This window comes from Somniosus microcephalus, chromosome 10, assembly GCF_052327205.1.
Source record: "Somniosus microcephalus isolate GS21.2 chromosome 10, FLI_Smic_1.0, whole genome shotgun sequence".
Classification (NCBI taxonomy): Eukaryota; Metazoa; Chordata; class Chondrichthyes; order Squaliformes; family Somniosidae; genus Somniosus; species Somniosus microcephalus.
Window position 1 is genome coordinate 160,509,658 of NC_140996.1, and position 17,681 is coordinate 160,527,338.

The window sequence follows — 17,681 nt, forward strand, 5'->3', positions numbered from 1 at the left end:
CACGCAGGGAGGTCCTCTTCCCTTCTGATGGGTGGATGCCCAACGCATTACCGGCACCCGGCTACCGACCATAGAGCACATATACCAGAAACGCTGTTTACGGAGGTCACGGACCAGCATCAAAGACCCTACCCACCCCAGCCACAGTCTGTTCGCCCCCCTGCCATCTGGGAGACGCTTTCGCACCCAAACGACCAGATTTAGGAACAGCTTCTTTCCCAGGGCTGTCATCCTACTGAACTCCACAAATAAACTCTAAAGCCTGCACATCTGCCAATGCACATTATTATGTTTATGTTAATGTATTACAAGCCAAATGAATGTTGAATGTTTAAATGTCTTAATCTAAATGTACACTCTCGGGAGCCGCAAGCCTACATTTCGTTGTACTGCACTTGTGCACTAACAATGACAATAAAAGTTGATTATTATTATTATTATTATTATTATTATGAGAGCTCCCCAGGAGACCAAAACAGCCTGATAGGAGATGGCAGAGGAGGGCACAAGCAGGGTTGTGGTCAGGAGGACCTGGGTGCAGTGGCGCAAACATTTCAATGATCTTAGTAGATCATGAAATGTTAGTACAAAGCCACACTCAACCTCATCCTGCTGTGCCACTCATCACATCCTCATCACTCTGCCTTCCCTACCCTACTCCTGCACATCCTTACTCACACCAACTTACCTTGCACCTCCACTCATCCCTCTCTATCTACATTATCACTTCCCCACCTCACTAGCCACTTTTCACACTCACTCTCATCCTAGTGCAACCATACCAACTAACAACACACAAGGGTAGCCACTTGGGTGTTTTATCCAATGTTTATGTAAAGTTTGTATTAATGCGCTGTCAAACATTGAAACCTTTATTTTCAACACTTTCCGGTCTTGGGCAAATTTGTGTGCACCTTTGGAAGTGGCTTAGTGAGTTACAGTGAATGGTGAGAGATAACAGTACCCGCCCCTGACCACCACCCCCCCCCCCCTGCAATGGTGATGAGTGTGAAAGGAATGGCTTGGTCATTTTAGGGGTGCTTTATGGTGTTGGTGTGGGGTGGTGCCAACCTGGCGCATCATGTGGCAGCCAGGGTGTACGGTGTAATGTTAAGTTAATCTGGCCATGATGAGGCCATCAGCCGGTTTCCTTAAAGGCACCATGGCCACATTTCTTTTGACGTTTGACGGGCAGCAATGTGGTCGGGTGCTGATGCCCTCTGTCCTGTGCAGCATCGGGTGATTGCGGAGATGGTTGGTGTTGTGCTGGTGTGCCTGGTGCTGCTGGTGTTGGGGCTGATCTTGGTCTGATTCTGAGGACGAAGGTGAGAGAGCATAAACAGCACCCATGCCGTTGGAATAGATGGCAGGTGAAGTACAGGTAACAGAAGCGATCTGTCAATGGTGAGAGAGGTAATGAGGTGAGGCTGGATGGGGACTTTGGTGGAAACACTTGCAGCCTGCTGATTCTGTTCTGGAAATGCAGTGAGGAGCAGCTTGTGGCTGAGGAAAGTGATCTCTGTCAGGTGGGAGCTTTTACTGTACATTTGAAGCTGTCAAGGAATCAGCTGCAGCAATGGCCACTGAACTCCTGCCTCAGGTTGACAGAAGTGGTCCCCAAACAGCGTGGTTCCCATGGCAATGAAGTTAAAGTTAAAAAGTAAGTTGAAAAAGCCTGTTAAGGGTCTGTTAAGTAGATTATAATGAGTTTAGTTGGGTCGCCTGCCGCTGCCTGTTGGGTCTGCTCAGCGGGGACAGACATGCCATTGGGGAAGGCGCATTGCGGCAGGTTGACAGTGGGTTCCTGACCCGCTGTCAAGAAAAAATACTTTCCCACCCGACCCGCCACCGATCCCGCCCACTGACGCCCCGGAAAAACCTGTCTAAAATCTTCATTCTCATTTATAAATCCCTCCATGGCCTTACCTAGTTTTAAATTAGCAATTTTGGGCAAAAGGTGGGCATTGCAGGACCCAATATGGGGTGTGACCTGTGTCCACTCATTCCGCACCAGAAGTGCGCTGCACGCCATATTGGTTAGGGCGCCCTACAGTCGCCGAGGAGCCTAATGTCTGTTTCAGGCCCCATTGTTAAATTTGTTGGCGACTGATCACAACGTGCACTGTATATTCTGTGGTTAATTTTTTGTTGGCGACTGATCACAACGTGCACTGTATATGCTGTGGTTAATTTTTTGAGGTGCACAGCAGTCCTGGAAGCTGCTACCCCAAAGGTAAGTTGAAAGTTTTTTACTTGCCTGAATGTAGAGCCAGGAAGAGCAGGAGTGCTCCTGCCAGCTCCACATTATAAACGCAGGCACTGACAGCCACCGCTAACCTCCCCGCCTAACCCAGACTCACCTGAGGAACTTGGCCGTCGCCTCAGCTGGCCAAATTCGCTCCTGGCACCCGCAGCTTGCTAGTACTATCCTAATGAGGCCAACAGACCAATTTTCTGTGGTCCTGCTGTCAGCCTCATTGTGTGCTGCACCAGTATTTTACCCTAATTGGGCCGAGATCCAATTTCTAGGCCAATGTGCTTTCTCGCAGGATGATTAGATACCTTCACCGCGGTGCCAGCCTCGCTTCACAGAAAGCAGTCTTTATGCTGATCGCAAAGCAGTTCACGGCCTGGTATGCCCTGCACTACTAGTTGTGGGAAGCAGTACAGTGGCGGGAAACCAGAATGAAGGCTTAATGAGGACAAAGCAGACAGAAAAAGAAAGTTCCTTCTAAAAATGCATGTCGTATGCAAACCTTTCATTTATCCAGATTTAACTGTCCTGCAAGTCCTCTGCTAATTATGGGATATTTGGGAATTGGCCAGGAAGCAACATAGCGAATAAAGTTGAGAATTTTAGTTTATTTTATAACAAAAAATAATCCTCTACAATTCCCTTTCTCAAGCAATCTTTACATTCCATCAAAACAGAGAGCACATAATAATTCTAATCATAATAATACATACAAAAAACAAAAGAAGCTGTTTGAAATGCTATATATATATTTAAAAATAAGTTGTGTTAAAATACAAGAATTGCACTTTAGGAAGTTGTGTTCTTATTACACAAGAACAAAAACAGTATCCCCAGGACCCTGCAGAATTGTTCTAATGGCCATTAACCCTTGCAGTACTGAAAGTGTACTAATATTATAGCACAGCGTATTACTATACAACATATAGGAAATTGAAAAATATATATTCTTAAAATAACACAAAACACTTTCCTAAGAAAATCACCTTTTGTGGATGTTGCTTATTTAGTAACTTGTAAATGTGATGGATGACACTGAAAAAAATCAAAAAAAGGTGCTTTGGGATATGAATTTGAAAGATAATATTGCATTAATTTATAAGGTACAGAGAGCTTTATACGTACATGATCCTAAGCTGGCAGCACTATTTTAAGGTGCATGTGAACCTCCTCACGTGAAATCCATCCCATTAATCAATTGATTTGTATTTACATCATTCAAAATTCAACAAAATTCTTTACCATCAATTCTAAAAGTTTATGAAATTGCCTATGTGATTCTAAAAGGGTCAGTAAAAATTCAATAGGCTTTAAAGCTTGTCATATTGGCGCTGTTCCAAAATCTTAGAATCCTATAGGATTTTCAAATATGATAGTCTATTGAAGACTTTAATAAAGTCATTACTAAAATATATTACCTTTTTCTACTTTGCTTAGCTTCTCTAGAAAGTATGACTCAAAGGTAATTGGCATTGACAATGGCAAGTGACCTTTGTTGTGAGCACAAAATGGCATAATTGCTCTGTATTGTACACTGTATCCACTAAAATGGATGCAAGTACTGGACGTATACTTAGAAAGTGGCTGAAGTAATTGTTCTTGTGCTCAGATTAAGATTTGAATTGAACAGGTGAGGTATAACAGACCTGGTGCCTTTAATGGACAATCATATTGATTTGGATGTACATTAGTTGAAGACTGGAGTAATTATAAATGAGAGTAGAAAATGTTAGGCCATTTGTATGTTCACTTACAATAGAATGAAGCTGAATGACTTCAATTTAAAACGCTTTGCTTCGAGGATTATTTCATACAGTTATTAGTCAAATTAGAGTCTATTTCATTGACCCAAGAGGCAGTCACTTTTTCTACTGATGGACATTCCTCATATTTAAAAATCTGGAAGATCAGATCAAAGCAAGTTTTACGATCAGACTTGATGGAACCAAGGTACATTGCCAGTCCTTTCGTTCAATCATACTTCATTTACAAAAACAGAATCTGCCTTTTAAGATGAGGATTGTGGAGGTTAATCAACATGCGTTGCACCAGGTATTAAAAATAAAACAAAAAATGTAACAGACAGAAACAAAGAGCCAACTTTCTCGGTCAACAATATTTAAAAACTTGCATTATATTTCAGTAGACTTGCAATGGACTGGAAGAAAAGCATTTAAATATCATTTACATGTTCAGTGTTAAAAAAAGTTGAAAGAAATCCAAGCATTAACAAAACATTGCCTGAGAAACACTTTAACCCCAAATAGTCTCACAAAAGCGCTTTGCATAAAACAGTTTCACATTTTATCCGACTTAAATGTCATTACAATGTGAAACTTTCAAGGTGCTTCTGGTAATAGGAAAGCCATATCTGTGGATTAACTTCCTGCTTCAACATTCAATAATTACTCTCTCCTTTAGCGTTGCCTTAAAATTGACAAGGTCTCAGACTTAAACCCAGTAAACTGATTGAGATGATATTCTGAACATTAAAAAAAAGCTGAAGATTGTCCTGCGTTAAAGCTGGTCGCATTAATAAAACTCAGTCTTATAATGTTCTGATTACAATAAGCAAGGCATTATTATGAACGTTTGGCTGCCACAATGCTAGTTAAAGAATATATTCAAGCATAGCAGTTAATTACTTTCTGTATGTTGGAAAACATTAGCTCTGGTGCCAGCAATCATCTGTACACAAATGCAATCCTGTTAAGAATAAGGTCCTTAAAAGCCTCTATCAGCAATCCAATTCTTAATTTATCGGGGTGGCCTGGAACTGCAGATGCAGTCACATCGTTCATGATGCTCCAACTGGATGTCGACAAGGGCCATGTTCTTGTTTCTGCTCCTCCTGCGTGGCTGACCTGGTTCAGGAATAAATCTCAACACCTGAAATGAAACCAATTGTACCTTCAGAAAATAGGATTGTTTCATTGCCTTAACATCCTTATTTTAAATTTTGATCCTTGCACTCATAAAGATCACAAAGATAAGTGCCAATAATGAAAGCCTTTCGGCTAATACATAGAAGTTACAGCATGGAAACAGGCCATTTGGCCTAACAAGTGAGCAAACAGTCCTAATCACATTGACCCACCTTTTAATGACTAGTGGGGTACCGCAAGGATCGGTCCTAGGACCCCAGCTGTTCACAATATATATTAATGATCTGGACGAGGGAATTGGATGTAATATCTCCAAATTTGCAGACGACACAAAGCTGGGTGGGAGGGTAAGCTGTGAGGAGGATGTCGTGAAACTCCAGTACGATTTGGACAGATTGGGTGATTGGGCAGAAACATGGCAAATGCACTATAATGTGGATAAATGTGAGGTTATCCACTTTGGTGGCAAAAACAGGAAGGCAGATTATTATTTGAATGGCAATAGATTGGGAGAAGGGGAAGTGCAAAGAGACCTGGGTGTTCTTGTGCACCAGTCGCTGAAGGTAAGCATACAGGTGCAGCAGGCGGTTAAGAAGGCAAATGGTATGTTGGCCTTCGTAGCAAGAGGGTTCGAGTACAGGAACAAGGATGTCTTGCTACAGTTGTACAGGGCCTTGGTGAGACCGCACCTTGAGTATTGTGTGCAGTTTTGGTCGCCTTACCTGAGGAAGGACGTTCTTGCCATGGAAGGAGTGCAGCGAAGATTCACCAGGCTGATACCTGGGATGGCAGGAATGACGTATGAGGACAGATTGTGTCGATTGGGCTTATACTCACTTGAGTTTAGAAGATTGAGAGGGGATCTCATCGAAACTTATAAAATTCTGTCAGGCCTGGACAGACTAGATGCAGGAAGGATGTTTATGATGGTCAGGGAGTCCAGAACCAGGGGTCATAGTCTAAGGATAAGGGGTAAGCCATTTAGAACTGAAATGAGGAGGAATTTCTTCACCCAGAGAGTGGTGAACCTGTGGAATTCTCTGCCACAGAGGGCGGTGGAGGCCAGTTCATTAAATATATTCAAAAAAGAGTTGGATGTATTTCTTAAGGCTAAAGGGATCAAGGGATATGGGGAGAAGGCAGGGACAGGGTACTGAATTTGGATGATCAGCCATGATCTCATTGAATGGCGGAGCAGGCTCGAAGGGCCGGGTGGCCTACTCCTGCTCCTATCTTCTATGTTTCTATGTATCTCATCTTTCTACAGAATCCCCTATTGCAGCATTTAACCATCTCTTAAATGACTCGAGAACTTTTGCCTCCATTACTCTACCTGCAAAATCTTTCTAAGTATTAATTACTCTTTATGTGAGGAAGTGCTTCCTATTGTCGGTCCTGAAGTCACGCTTTACCAGTTTGTGCATATGTCCCCTTGTCAAGAAGTTATGGTTTTACTTGGAATAATGTTCAGGATTAACACTTCTATTCCACGTAGTATTTTATATACCTCTATAAGATCCACTTTCAAACAAAAATGAGGAGTCCTAAGTTTTTCTGAGCTTTCTTCATAACTCAATCCTCGAACATTAATCATCAGTTTTGTGACCCTTCTTTGCGTCACTTTCAGGGATTGAATATTTCCCGTCTGCCTTAAGTGACTAGAACTGAATACAGTATTCAAGGTGCATCCAGACTAGAACACTGAACAGCTTTAACATGATGACCTCAGACGTAAATTCTACTTTAGTATTCTGTTTGCTTTGTTAATTGCTGTTCTGCAATGACTGCATTTGGTCAGAGTTGAGCCTGCTACATCACCCTGATCCCTAGCTAGTACGACGCTATTCATTAAGTAGGTCCTTTATTTTTCTTTCAGTGTTTAAGACATTGTATTAGATTTTACCTTTCATTGTTCTTCTCAGTTACAAATATTGTCTAGATCCTTTCTACTTCTTCCATTTTCTTTGCTAGACTCTACTGCATCCCTAGTTTAGTATAATTTGCAAAGTTGACCAACTTACATTGTGTTTCAGAAACTAAGTCAATGTAAATTGAAAATAGTAAAGACCACCACACCAATTGTTTGGGCACTCCATTAAATACATCTCCACAGCCTGACACCACTCCTCTAACTAGTATTGGCTCCTTCTTACATAGAAACATAGACTATAGGAGCAGGCGTAGGCCATTCGGCCCCTCGAGCCTGTTCCGCCATTTAATGAGATCATGGCTGATCATCCAAATTCAGTATCCTGTCCCTGCTTTCTCCCCATATCCCTTGATCCCTTTAGCCTTAAGAAATATATCTAACTCCTTCTTGAATATATTTAATGAATTGGCCTCAACTGCCTTGTGTGGTAGAGAATTCCACAGGTTCACCACTCTCTGGGTGAAGAAATTCCTCCTCATCTCAGTCCTAAATGGCTTACCCCTTAGCTTTAGACTTCTCTTTCAGCCAATTCTTTAAGCATCTCCAGTTTTTAACTAGAATACCCATTGCCTTAAGATTGCATAGCAGCCTTCCAAATAGAACTTTATCAAAGAATTTCTGGATGTTTAGATATACTATTGGGACAAATCTGTGCTCCCAGTGGGAAGAATTGCTTGTAAGGAATATGTGTCTGAGAATTGGGGCTACAAGTAGCCTGTCTCCAAACCACACTCTCCATTGATAGTGAGGGAACATGGAACCATCCAAGCTATCCTAGAGTTTCCAATGTCCACTTGGGATATCATTTCCTCACAATTGATTGGTAAGGCAGGATCTGCTTATTCTGATGCCATATTGGCTATTACTTACAGAACTACTTTAATACATGATCAATTCCATTATTTTCACAATATCACAAGATATTATGGATGAGGAAGGCCAATCAGCACATCTTAATTAATTCATCCAGATACGCCCTACAGTCCCTCCATTGCAGCATCAAATTGTTTCTTAAATGTTCTGATAATCTATCATGGAGTTCCATGTGTTAATCACACTTCATGTGAAGAAAAAATTGCTAATATCAGTCATAAATTTGTTTTTAGTAGTTTGAACTTGTGTCCCTTGACCTAATCACACAATTTAAGTAATATTTCAGATTTACCTTTTCCATGTCCTTAACTGTCTTGTATACCTCTATAAGATCAGCAGACCAGAAGCAGACTTAGATCCCCTGTTGCAAGATTATTGAATCTTCCCAAATAGTTACATGCTAATTTAGCTTCAGCTACAATATCATAAAGCGCAAAAAGGGTCAATTTAGTAGCTAGGGAACAAATACAAATTTATTGAGATGATTTAGAATTGAGACAATGTGGTTAGGATCAACACCTGTCCATAGTACTCCTTTATTATTCATGTGTTCTCTCACAATGAAATATAATTCATATCACTGAGATTTTATGACTGAGCTCCCCTCTAGATCTCTTTAAGACGTGAATACAAGTTTGTTGCACTTGTACTGACATTGCGCTCTCAGGCTTTGAATGCTTTACACCATTGACTGGACCTAGAGGTAGAATCTCCCCATAGGTTCCCCGATCTCCTACTGTAACTTTGGCAGAAGATCAATGGAAACCCTGGAGATATGGTGTAAACTCCATTTTTCCGGGGTTTTTGCCATCTTCACCAAATTTACGGCAGGAGATCTGGAAAGCCCCACGGAAATTAATGGCACTGGGTCTTAATTAGATGCTTCTTTGTGGTGCTGTAATGTAGTACATATATCTGCTCACAAGAAGATGATAAGCAGTCATATCCGGAAATTTTATTTCAGAAGAAGGACTTGCATTTATATAGTGCCTTTCACAACCACCGGACGTCCCAAAGCGCTTTACAGCCAGTGAAGTACTTTTTGAAGTTTAGTCACTGTTGTAATGTATTCATGTCTTAAAGAAATCTAGAGGAAAGGTCAGTCACAAAATCTTAGTGACATGAACTATATTTCATTGTGAGAGAACACATGAATAATAAAGAAGTACTATGGACATGTGTTGGTCCTAACCACAAAGGTAGTGTTGGTTCAATTCTAAATCATCTCAATAAATTTGTATCTGTTCCCTAGCTACTAAATTGACCCTTTTTGCAGATTATGATAAAAGCTACAATATCAATAAAATTATCATAACTATTTGGGAAGATTCAGTAATCTTGCAAATTAAGTCACAATTAAGAAAAGGTCACTTAAAGACACTGCTCCCTAAAAACCATGTCACTGCAACACTGATGTACTGGGTTTCAGCAGTTTAACAGATCGTATAAAGGATGAATAGAGTGCAATGCACCATTCATAGCTCAAGGTTATCCACTGACCTATGTGACACTTCTGAGTCTGTCATTTTGTATTTCTAGAATGTGATTCTATGAATTGTGTATTTTTAAAATGATACTGCTTTATTTACTTAATATAAAAAATGTTTATGTATATATTTGTAAAGGGCTTAATTAGAGAAAGACAGCTACAAAACATTCCTGGTGAAATAAGCTTAATAAACAAAACTTGAATAACAATATGATTCATGCAGTTTGGGAAATGTTCAAATCAGAACATGAAGTGCTTATAAATACTGTGTTCATTTATCCAACTGGACAATTTGGAAAACATTTCACATTAAACACAGTCACAGAAAAATGTTAGGAACTTCAAACACATGTGAGCAGATGACTTTGTGGATACAAGTTGAGTTATAGCCAATATAAGTCAACAAACATGTTTACCAAATCTTATTGATGCTTCAAGTGTTATGATAGCTTGGGGACTATCCCAAAGTGTTATTTCCCAGACTTCTTTGTGGGTTGCTGACAACCACAGAAATTAACATTGGCTGACACAGTGTCAGACAAAACAGTTCACCGTTGGAATAAATATGCTAGGTGACTTTGTATGGCAATCGGATGGCGTGTAGCAAGTGAGTTTATACCTAGTTTATATAAATAGAATATTTCACAGGTATTTCTGTTGCTGACACGTACTGCAACTTACTTGGAAACCAAGTGCATCTGTGTAATATGGGGAGGCAATCCTTTTTCAACGATCTTTCAAAAATACTAAACAGTATGCTTTAACATAGCTTTTAATACCTGTAACCCTGCATTTGAAAAGTATTTTTTCAATGAAAGGAAACTGCTTTGATTGGCACTTTACCCCTCTTGCTGTTTCAAAACAAGGAAACAATGCCTGGCCCAACAATTACAACGCAATATGGATGGGGGTGAGTTGTTAGGTTCAGAGGCACTGGGCCAGAAATTACACTGGGGTAAGATTTCATCAGTGTGCTGCACGTAAAACAAAATTGTGAACCTGTTTATCAATTACAGGCTTATGTTTTTTTTACAGATAGTTGCGCGTAGGAAATCTTTTGTACTGCTTAAAATAGTGGGCTATTATGCATCACAATAATTTTGCGACTTTACAGAAACGACAGTGTTTATATAGACATAATTTGGTACCCATAATCAGGCCTAGCAAAGCTGTTCCCTAAATGGGTAGAAGTTATGAAGCTGAGCTAGCTTTGCTGCATTCTAAACTTTAAAACTGTGAAACTGCACGTGCTGCAATGTATTGCTGTGGGATTAACAAAATGCATTGTGTGCAGTTTTGGTCTCCTTACCTAAGAAAGGATATACTTGCCATAGAGGGAGTGCAGCGAAGGTTCACCAGACTGATTCCTGGGATGGCAGGACTGTTGTATGAGGAGAGATTAGGTCGACTAGGCCTGTATTCACTAGAGTTTAGAAGAATGAGAGGGGATCTCATTGAAACGTATATAATTCTGACAGGGCTAGACAGACTGGATGCAGGGAGGATGTTTCCTCTGGCTGGTGGATCGAGAATGAGGGGTCACAGTCTCAGGATACGGGGTAGGACAATTGAGATGAGGAGAAATTTCTTCACTCAGAGGGTGGTGAACCTGTGGAATTCTCTACCACAGAAGGCTGTGGAGGCCAAGTCACTGAATATATTTAAGAAGGAGTTAGACAGATTTCTAGACACAAAAGGCATCAAGGGGTATGGGGAGAGAGCGGGAATATGGTATTGAGATAGAGGATCAGCCATGATCATATTGAATGGCGGAGCAGGCTCGAAGGGCCGAATGGCCTACTCCTGCTCCTATTTTTCTATGTTTCTATGTTTCATTCTTGCAAAGTTCTTGTTGTGTTCATGTCTTCACACTTCTCCCTCAGAGAACAATGTGAAGCAGTGGAAGGATTCATTGGTTGATGAACAGTCTGACATGCCACAAAGTGAATGCTCCTTCCATGCGCCTTGTTAGATCCGTGTGTTAATGGAGACACGGAATGCAGGAGTTGATTTAACAAGTGTTTACTGAACAAAGTCTGGAGGTGAACTAACTACACAAGACGCTACACAGGCTTATATACCCGAGTGGTCACTACCGGTACTACAGTATACAGGGGCTTCAAAAACATAGTTCCTCTTAAAGGCACATACACTACAGGCCTAACCATCTTTATGCTAACCGATAGGTGGTAAATCTTAAACAGCGGGAGGGTTTTATGGGCCCATTACATACTGCAATCATTGTATAAAAAATGCGCAAAAGCATGGTTTACAGGAACGGTGGCTGAATTTTGTGCTCCTGACTGATTGTCTCAAGGCTGGGGTTTGTCAGCTATTACCAGCGTCAATGAAAAAGAAAATCGGGCACGATGCAAATAAGGAAACCATACATACCAGCCATCAGCTTTTTCAGCTGACATCGGGTTTTTAATCCATTTCAGCTTGTCAGCATTTTATATGAAAATTGTCAAAAAAAGGTTTATCGTCTTGCACTCAAAATAAAAAACCATTACAGGCTGCAATAATTTTAAAAAATGTGCAAGAGCATGATTTGCAGGAATTGGGGCTGAATTTTTGAGCTCAGGATTGATTCCCTCCAGGCTGGGGATTGCCAGCTATTACACTTGATTATTAGAGCTGGATTTTCCTGTCGTAAAATCTTAGACATGGAGATCTTAGTGTTAATCTTTAAATTAAGTAAAATGTATCATCATACCAACGCAACTCCTCTTTCATTTCCAAATCCTGGTAATTCTGCAAATACAGTGACATGAATGCTGAAATAAATTCAGCAGGCACACCCTCCTCATCTCAAAGTGTCTGCAACCAGTTTTGAAGAAAATAAACTTTTCATATAAGAAAACTACGGGCCATTTTCCAGGAAGGTTTTTTTTTTAGAAGCTGTATTTTATCAGCTTACTTGTTAATATAACTATTTCAGGGGTAAACTCTCAGAAACCATCAGCTTATCTGAAAACATTTCTGCCTGATGTTCATGAGCAACTAACCGTGGGAGAAAGTAGCGACTTCCAACAACCGTCAGTGCCACCATTCAACCAATCTGATTGGTTGGTACAACTTCCAATCCTAGTGTAAAAAGCTGATTTTACATTTAAAATGCTGCTGTCAGCTAATAAAGCTGATGGCTGGCATGTATGGTTTCCCTATTTATACTGAGATAGAATGGGAACAGGGTGCTCTATAACTAAACTGTTGGTCACCATGGGAATAATGCAACTGTGTGTCTTCCAACTGCCTGGAAATGCATACTACAGTTCAAAGAAGACAGGAATATTTTCAATTTACTGTTTATAAGAAAGAAAGAACTTGCATTTATGTAGTGCCTTTCACGATCTCAGAACACCCCAAAGTGTTTTACAGCCAATTAAGTCACTGTTGTAATATAGGAAACACGGCAGCCAATTTGCACAAAGCAAGGTCCCACAAACAGCAATGAGATAATGACCAGATAATCTGTATTAGTGATGTTGGTTGAGGGATAAATATTGGCCAGGACACCAAAGAGACCACACCTGCTCTTTCTTGAATAGTGCCATGGGATCTTTTACGTCTACCTGAGAGGGCAGATGGGGCCTCGGTTTAACATCTTATCTAAAAGATGGCACCTCTAACGGTGTAACACTCTGTACTGCACTGAAAGTGTCAGCCTATATTATACGCTCAGCCCTCTGGAGTGGGGTTTGAACCTATAACCTTGTGACTCAGAGGGGAGCGTGCTACCACTGAGCCATGGCTTTATGAAGTATTAATTAAAGACTAGGGGGGTGAAATTGGGTGCCTTTCCGTCTCCCGTTAGCGCCCCCTGACAGCTAGTTCACATTCCACTTCATGATTCAGCAGTCCGAGAGAACTATTTCTTGGCCGTGAGATTCATTTGATCAACAAATTAAATCCACCAGATACCAAGGCAGTGATTTCGCATTCAGAGGCGAGAGAATGACAGGAGAGGTCGTTGGTGGGTTCCAGTCCCGCTCCTGGCTCTAGCCGCTCTGTGAAAATAATTTTATGTAGATTGGGCTTGTTAAGCCTGCTCTGTGAGGTTCCCGGCCAATTAAAAGGAAGTGGGTCTGAATAAGTCATTTGATGACGTGTCATCAGCTGATTTTCTTAAAGGGACCATGGCCAAATTGATTTTGACAGTTGTGTTGTCAGTGTTCTACAGCATTGAGGGGCTGTAAACACTGACAAGCACTGCATAGAGGTGCAGGGCTGCACCCAGGCTCCCACATGACTCCCTCCATATGCACGAAGGGAGGACCTCTTCCCTTCCAATGGGCGGAAGAGACCTCCCCAGGAGACCAACACAGCCTGGTTACACATTGCACAGGAGGGCACAAGCAGGGATGTTGTCAGGAGGACCAGGCTGCAGTGGTGCAAACCTTTCAATGATCTCAGTAGATCACAAAATGTTACTGCAAAGCCACACTTAACCTCACCCTGCTGTGCCACTCGTCACATCCCCATCACTCTGCTTTCCCTACCCTATTCCTGCACATCCTTACTCACACCAACTTACCTTGCACCTCCACCCATCCTTCTCTATCTACATTATCATCTCCCCATCTCACTAGCCACCCCTCAAACCCACCCTCATCCTAGTGTAATCATACCAACACAATGGCAGGCACTTGGGCGTTTTATGCAATGTTCATGTAAATTTTCTGTTAATTTGTTGTCAAACATTGAAATCTTTATTTTCAAACTTTACCTTATTGGAAGGATCAGTGCTCACCTTTGGAAGTGTCTTAGTGAGTTCCAGTGAATGTTGAGACATAACTCCCTCCCCCCCCCCAAATTGTGATGAGTGTGAAAAGAATGGCTTGGACATTGTAGGGATGCTTTATGGTGCTGGTGTGGGATGGTGTCAACCTGGCACATCATGTGGCAGCCAGGGTGTACAGCGTCAAGTGAAGTAAATCTGGCCATGGTGAGGCCATCACTGGCCTCCCGGGCATCAATGTTGTCGTGTGCTGATGTCCCATGTCCTGTGCAGCATCAGCTGATTGCAGAGAAGGTTGGTATTGTTGTTGATGATGCTGTTGTGCCTGATGATATTGGTGTTGGGGATGATCGTGGAGGGATTCAGAGGACCAAGGTGAGATTTTTTCAAGGACACTGATGTTGCTGGAATAGGTGGCAGCTGAAGTTACATAAGAACATAAGAAATAGGAGCAGGAGTAGGCCAATCGGCCCCTCGAGCCTACTCCACCATTCAATAAGATCATGGTTGATCTGATCCTAACCTCAAATCTACTATCACTCTACATCCCACCCAAACCCATGTGATCGCCTGGGAGAGGTGAAAAACCAGATAAAAAACCCAATGGCCAATTTGGGAGAAAAAATCTGGGAAATTCCTCTCCGACCCATCTAGGCGATCGAAACTCGTCCAGGAGATCACTCTGTCCCTATATTTTCTACAGTACTTACCTTCTGTAAAAGGTGATCTCCACCCCAGCCAGGAACAGGAATAGAACCATCTCCTGAAATCTAACACATAATTAGAACACAAGAAGTAGGAGCAAAACCAGGCTACACGGCCCCTGGGCCAGCTCCGCTACCCACAGGGCCATGACCGTTCCGTACCTAGACTCATGTCCAATTTCCTGCCCACTCCCCGTAACCCCTAATTCCCTTTACTTCTAAGAAACTGTCTATTTCTGTTTTAAATTTATTTAATGATGTAGCTTCCACAGCTTTCTGGGGCAGCAAATTCCACAGACCGACTACCCTCTGAGTGAAGAAGTTTCTCCTCATCTCAGTTTTGAAAGAGCAGCCCCTTATTCTAAGATTATGCCCCCTAGTTCTAGTTTCACCCATCATTGAGAACATCCTCACCGCATCCACCCGATCAAGCCCCTTCACAATCTTATATGTTTCAATAAGATCGCCTCTCATTCTTCTGAACTTCAATGAGTAGAGTCCCAGTCTACTCAACCTCTCCTCATATGTCCACCCCCTCATCCCCGGGATTAACCGAGTGAACCTTCTTTGTACTGACTCGAGAGCAAGTATGTCTTTTCTTAAGTATGGACACCAAAACTGTATGCAGTATTCCAGGTGCGGTCTCACCAATACCTTGTACAACTGCAACAATACCTCCCTGTTTTTATATTCTATCCCCCTAGCAATAAAAGCCAACATTCCATTGGCCTTCTTGATCACTTGCTGCACCTGCATACTAACTTTTTGAGTTTTGTGCACCAGGACCCCCAGATCCCTTTGTACTACAGTACTTTCCAGTTTCTTGCCATTAAGATAATAACTTGCTCTATGATTTTTCCTGCCAAAGTGCATAACCTCACACTTTCCAGTATTGTATTCCATCTACCAAATCTCTGCCCACTTACTTAGCCTGTCTATGTCACTTTGCAGGTTTTTTATGTCCTCCTCACTCACTACTTTCCTTCCCATCTTTGTATCATCTACAAACTTTGATATGTTACACTCGGTCCCCTCCTCCAAATCGTTAATATAGATTGTAAAGAGTTGGGGACCCAGCACTGACCCCTGCAGAACACCACTAGTTACTGATTGCCAGTCTGAGAATGAACCATTTATCCCAACTCTCTGCTTTCTGTTAGATAGCCAATCCTCCACCCATGCCAGAATATTACCCCCAATCCCATGATTTTTTATCTTGAGCAATAATCTTTTGTGTGGCACCTTGTCAAATGCCTTTTGGAAGTCTAAATACACTACGTCCACTGGTTCCCCTTTATCCACCCTGTATGTTACTTCCTCAAAGAACTCAAGCAAATTTGTCAAACATGACTTCCCCTTCATAAAACCATGCTGACTTTGTCCTATTAAATTATATTTATCCAAATGTCCCATTACTGTCTCCTTAATAATGGACTCTAAAATTTTACCAACCACAGATGTTAGGCTAACAGGTCTATAGTTTCCAGCCTTCTGCCTACTACCCTTTTTAAATAAGGGTGTTACATTAGCAGTTTTCCAATCTGCTGGGACCTTTGCTGAGTCCAGGGCATTTTGGAAAACTATTACCAATGCATCCACAATCCCTACCGCCACTTCCCTCAAGACCCTAGGATGTAAGCCATCAGGTCCAGGGGATTTATCCGCCTTGAGTCCCATTATTTTACCAAGTACCACTTCCTTAGTGATTTTAATCGTATTTAGCTCCTCCCCCTCTGGAGCCCCCTGTTTGTCCAGTGTTGGGATATTCTTAGTGTCCTCTACCGTAAAGACTGATACAAAATAATTGTTCAGCGTTTTTGCCATCTCCATGTTTCCCACCATTAATTTCCCGGTCTCATCCTCTAAGGGACCAACATTTACTTTAGCCACCCTTTTTCTTTTTATATAACTATAGAAACTTTTGCTATCTGTTTTTATATTTTTTGCTAATTTACTTTCATAATCTATCTTCCCTTTCTTAATCAATCTTTTAGTTATTTTTAAGTTGGGATGACTGAAGCGATCTGTCAATGGTGAGAGAGCTTGCTCCAAGGAGATGACAGTGGATAGCGAGTTTACTCCAAACACTTCCAAATTGCATGTTCAAAAGTGTCTTTCAAGTCCTGAAGGCTCAAGCTTCTGACATTGAAAAGCAAACAGCTGTGAAATGGTAGTTTTCATACCTCTTTTGCAGCTGTCACCTATTCACAGCAATGGGGGGACATAGAGAACCCGACCCACTTACCTGACGTGATCTCCGAACGATGTGAACCTCGTTAAAAAAGTGGTAAAATAGAAATAGGCTGACAAAATAGGAGTTAACAAGCGTTTAACAAGCATTTAACTATCTTAAATGCCTCCCCCACCGCTTGGTGTCGTGTCTGTTCTGCAATCGCAGACCTAACACTTTGGAAACTTACATGGAGGCGGGTTCGGATCGGGCTCCCAACTCGCTGTCAATCATTTTGATTTTGACAGTGGACCCGCCTCCAAACCCGCCTTCTGAGCACCGGAAAAATAGCGGCCTAAGAATCTGACTTAGGGTATAAGAGTTAAATGAGATACTTGTTTTCATCTTCCAATTCCAAATGACCCATAACTCATTGTTGGAAAGCAAAGTTGGATGAGGCTCACTTCTAAGCATATATTTGATGAGTGCAAGCTGAACAATTAAGTGAGTCAAAGGTTCCTGTTGCTAAACAGGCCATTAAGCCGAACCTATAGACAATAACAGCGTACGGAGGTCTGATGTCACTGAGCAACCGAATACTTCCAGTATCATAACTTGATTGTTGTCAACTTATA

General features: G+C 41.6%; 1 protein-coding gene across 3 annotated transcripts in view; it reads right to left on the reverse strand.

Annotated features, from left to right (window-relative positions):
• Nucleotides 1-2,842: 2,842 nt before the first annotated feature.
• Nucleotides 2,843-17,681, reverse strand: part of pdgfd (platelet derived growth factor d) — a 199,052-nt gene continuing 184,213 nt past the window's right edge. For all 3 annotated transcript variants that reach the window (XM_085999059.1, XM_085999058.1, XM_085999057.1), the window contains one exon: nt 2,843-5,143. In XM_085999059.1, coding sequence (XP_085855185.1) covers nt 5,012-5,143 — 132 coding nt within the window. In that variant the 3' untranslated portion in view covers nt 2,843-5,011. The remainder of the gene's footprint in view (nt 5,144-17,681) is intronic.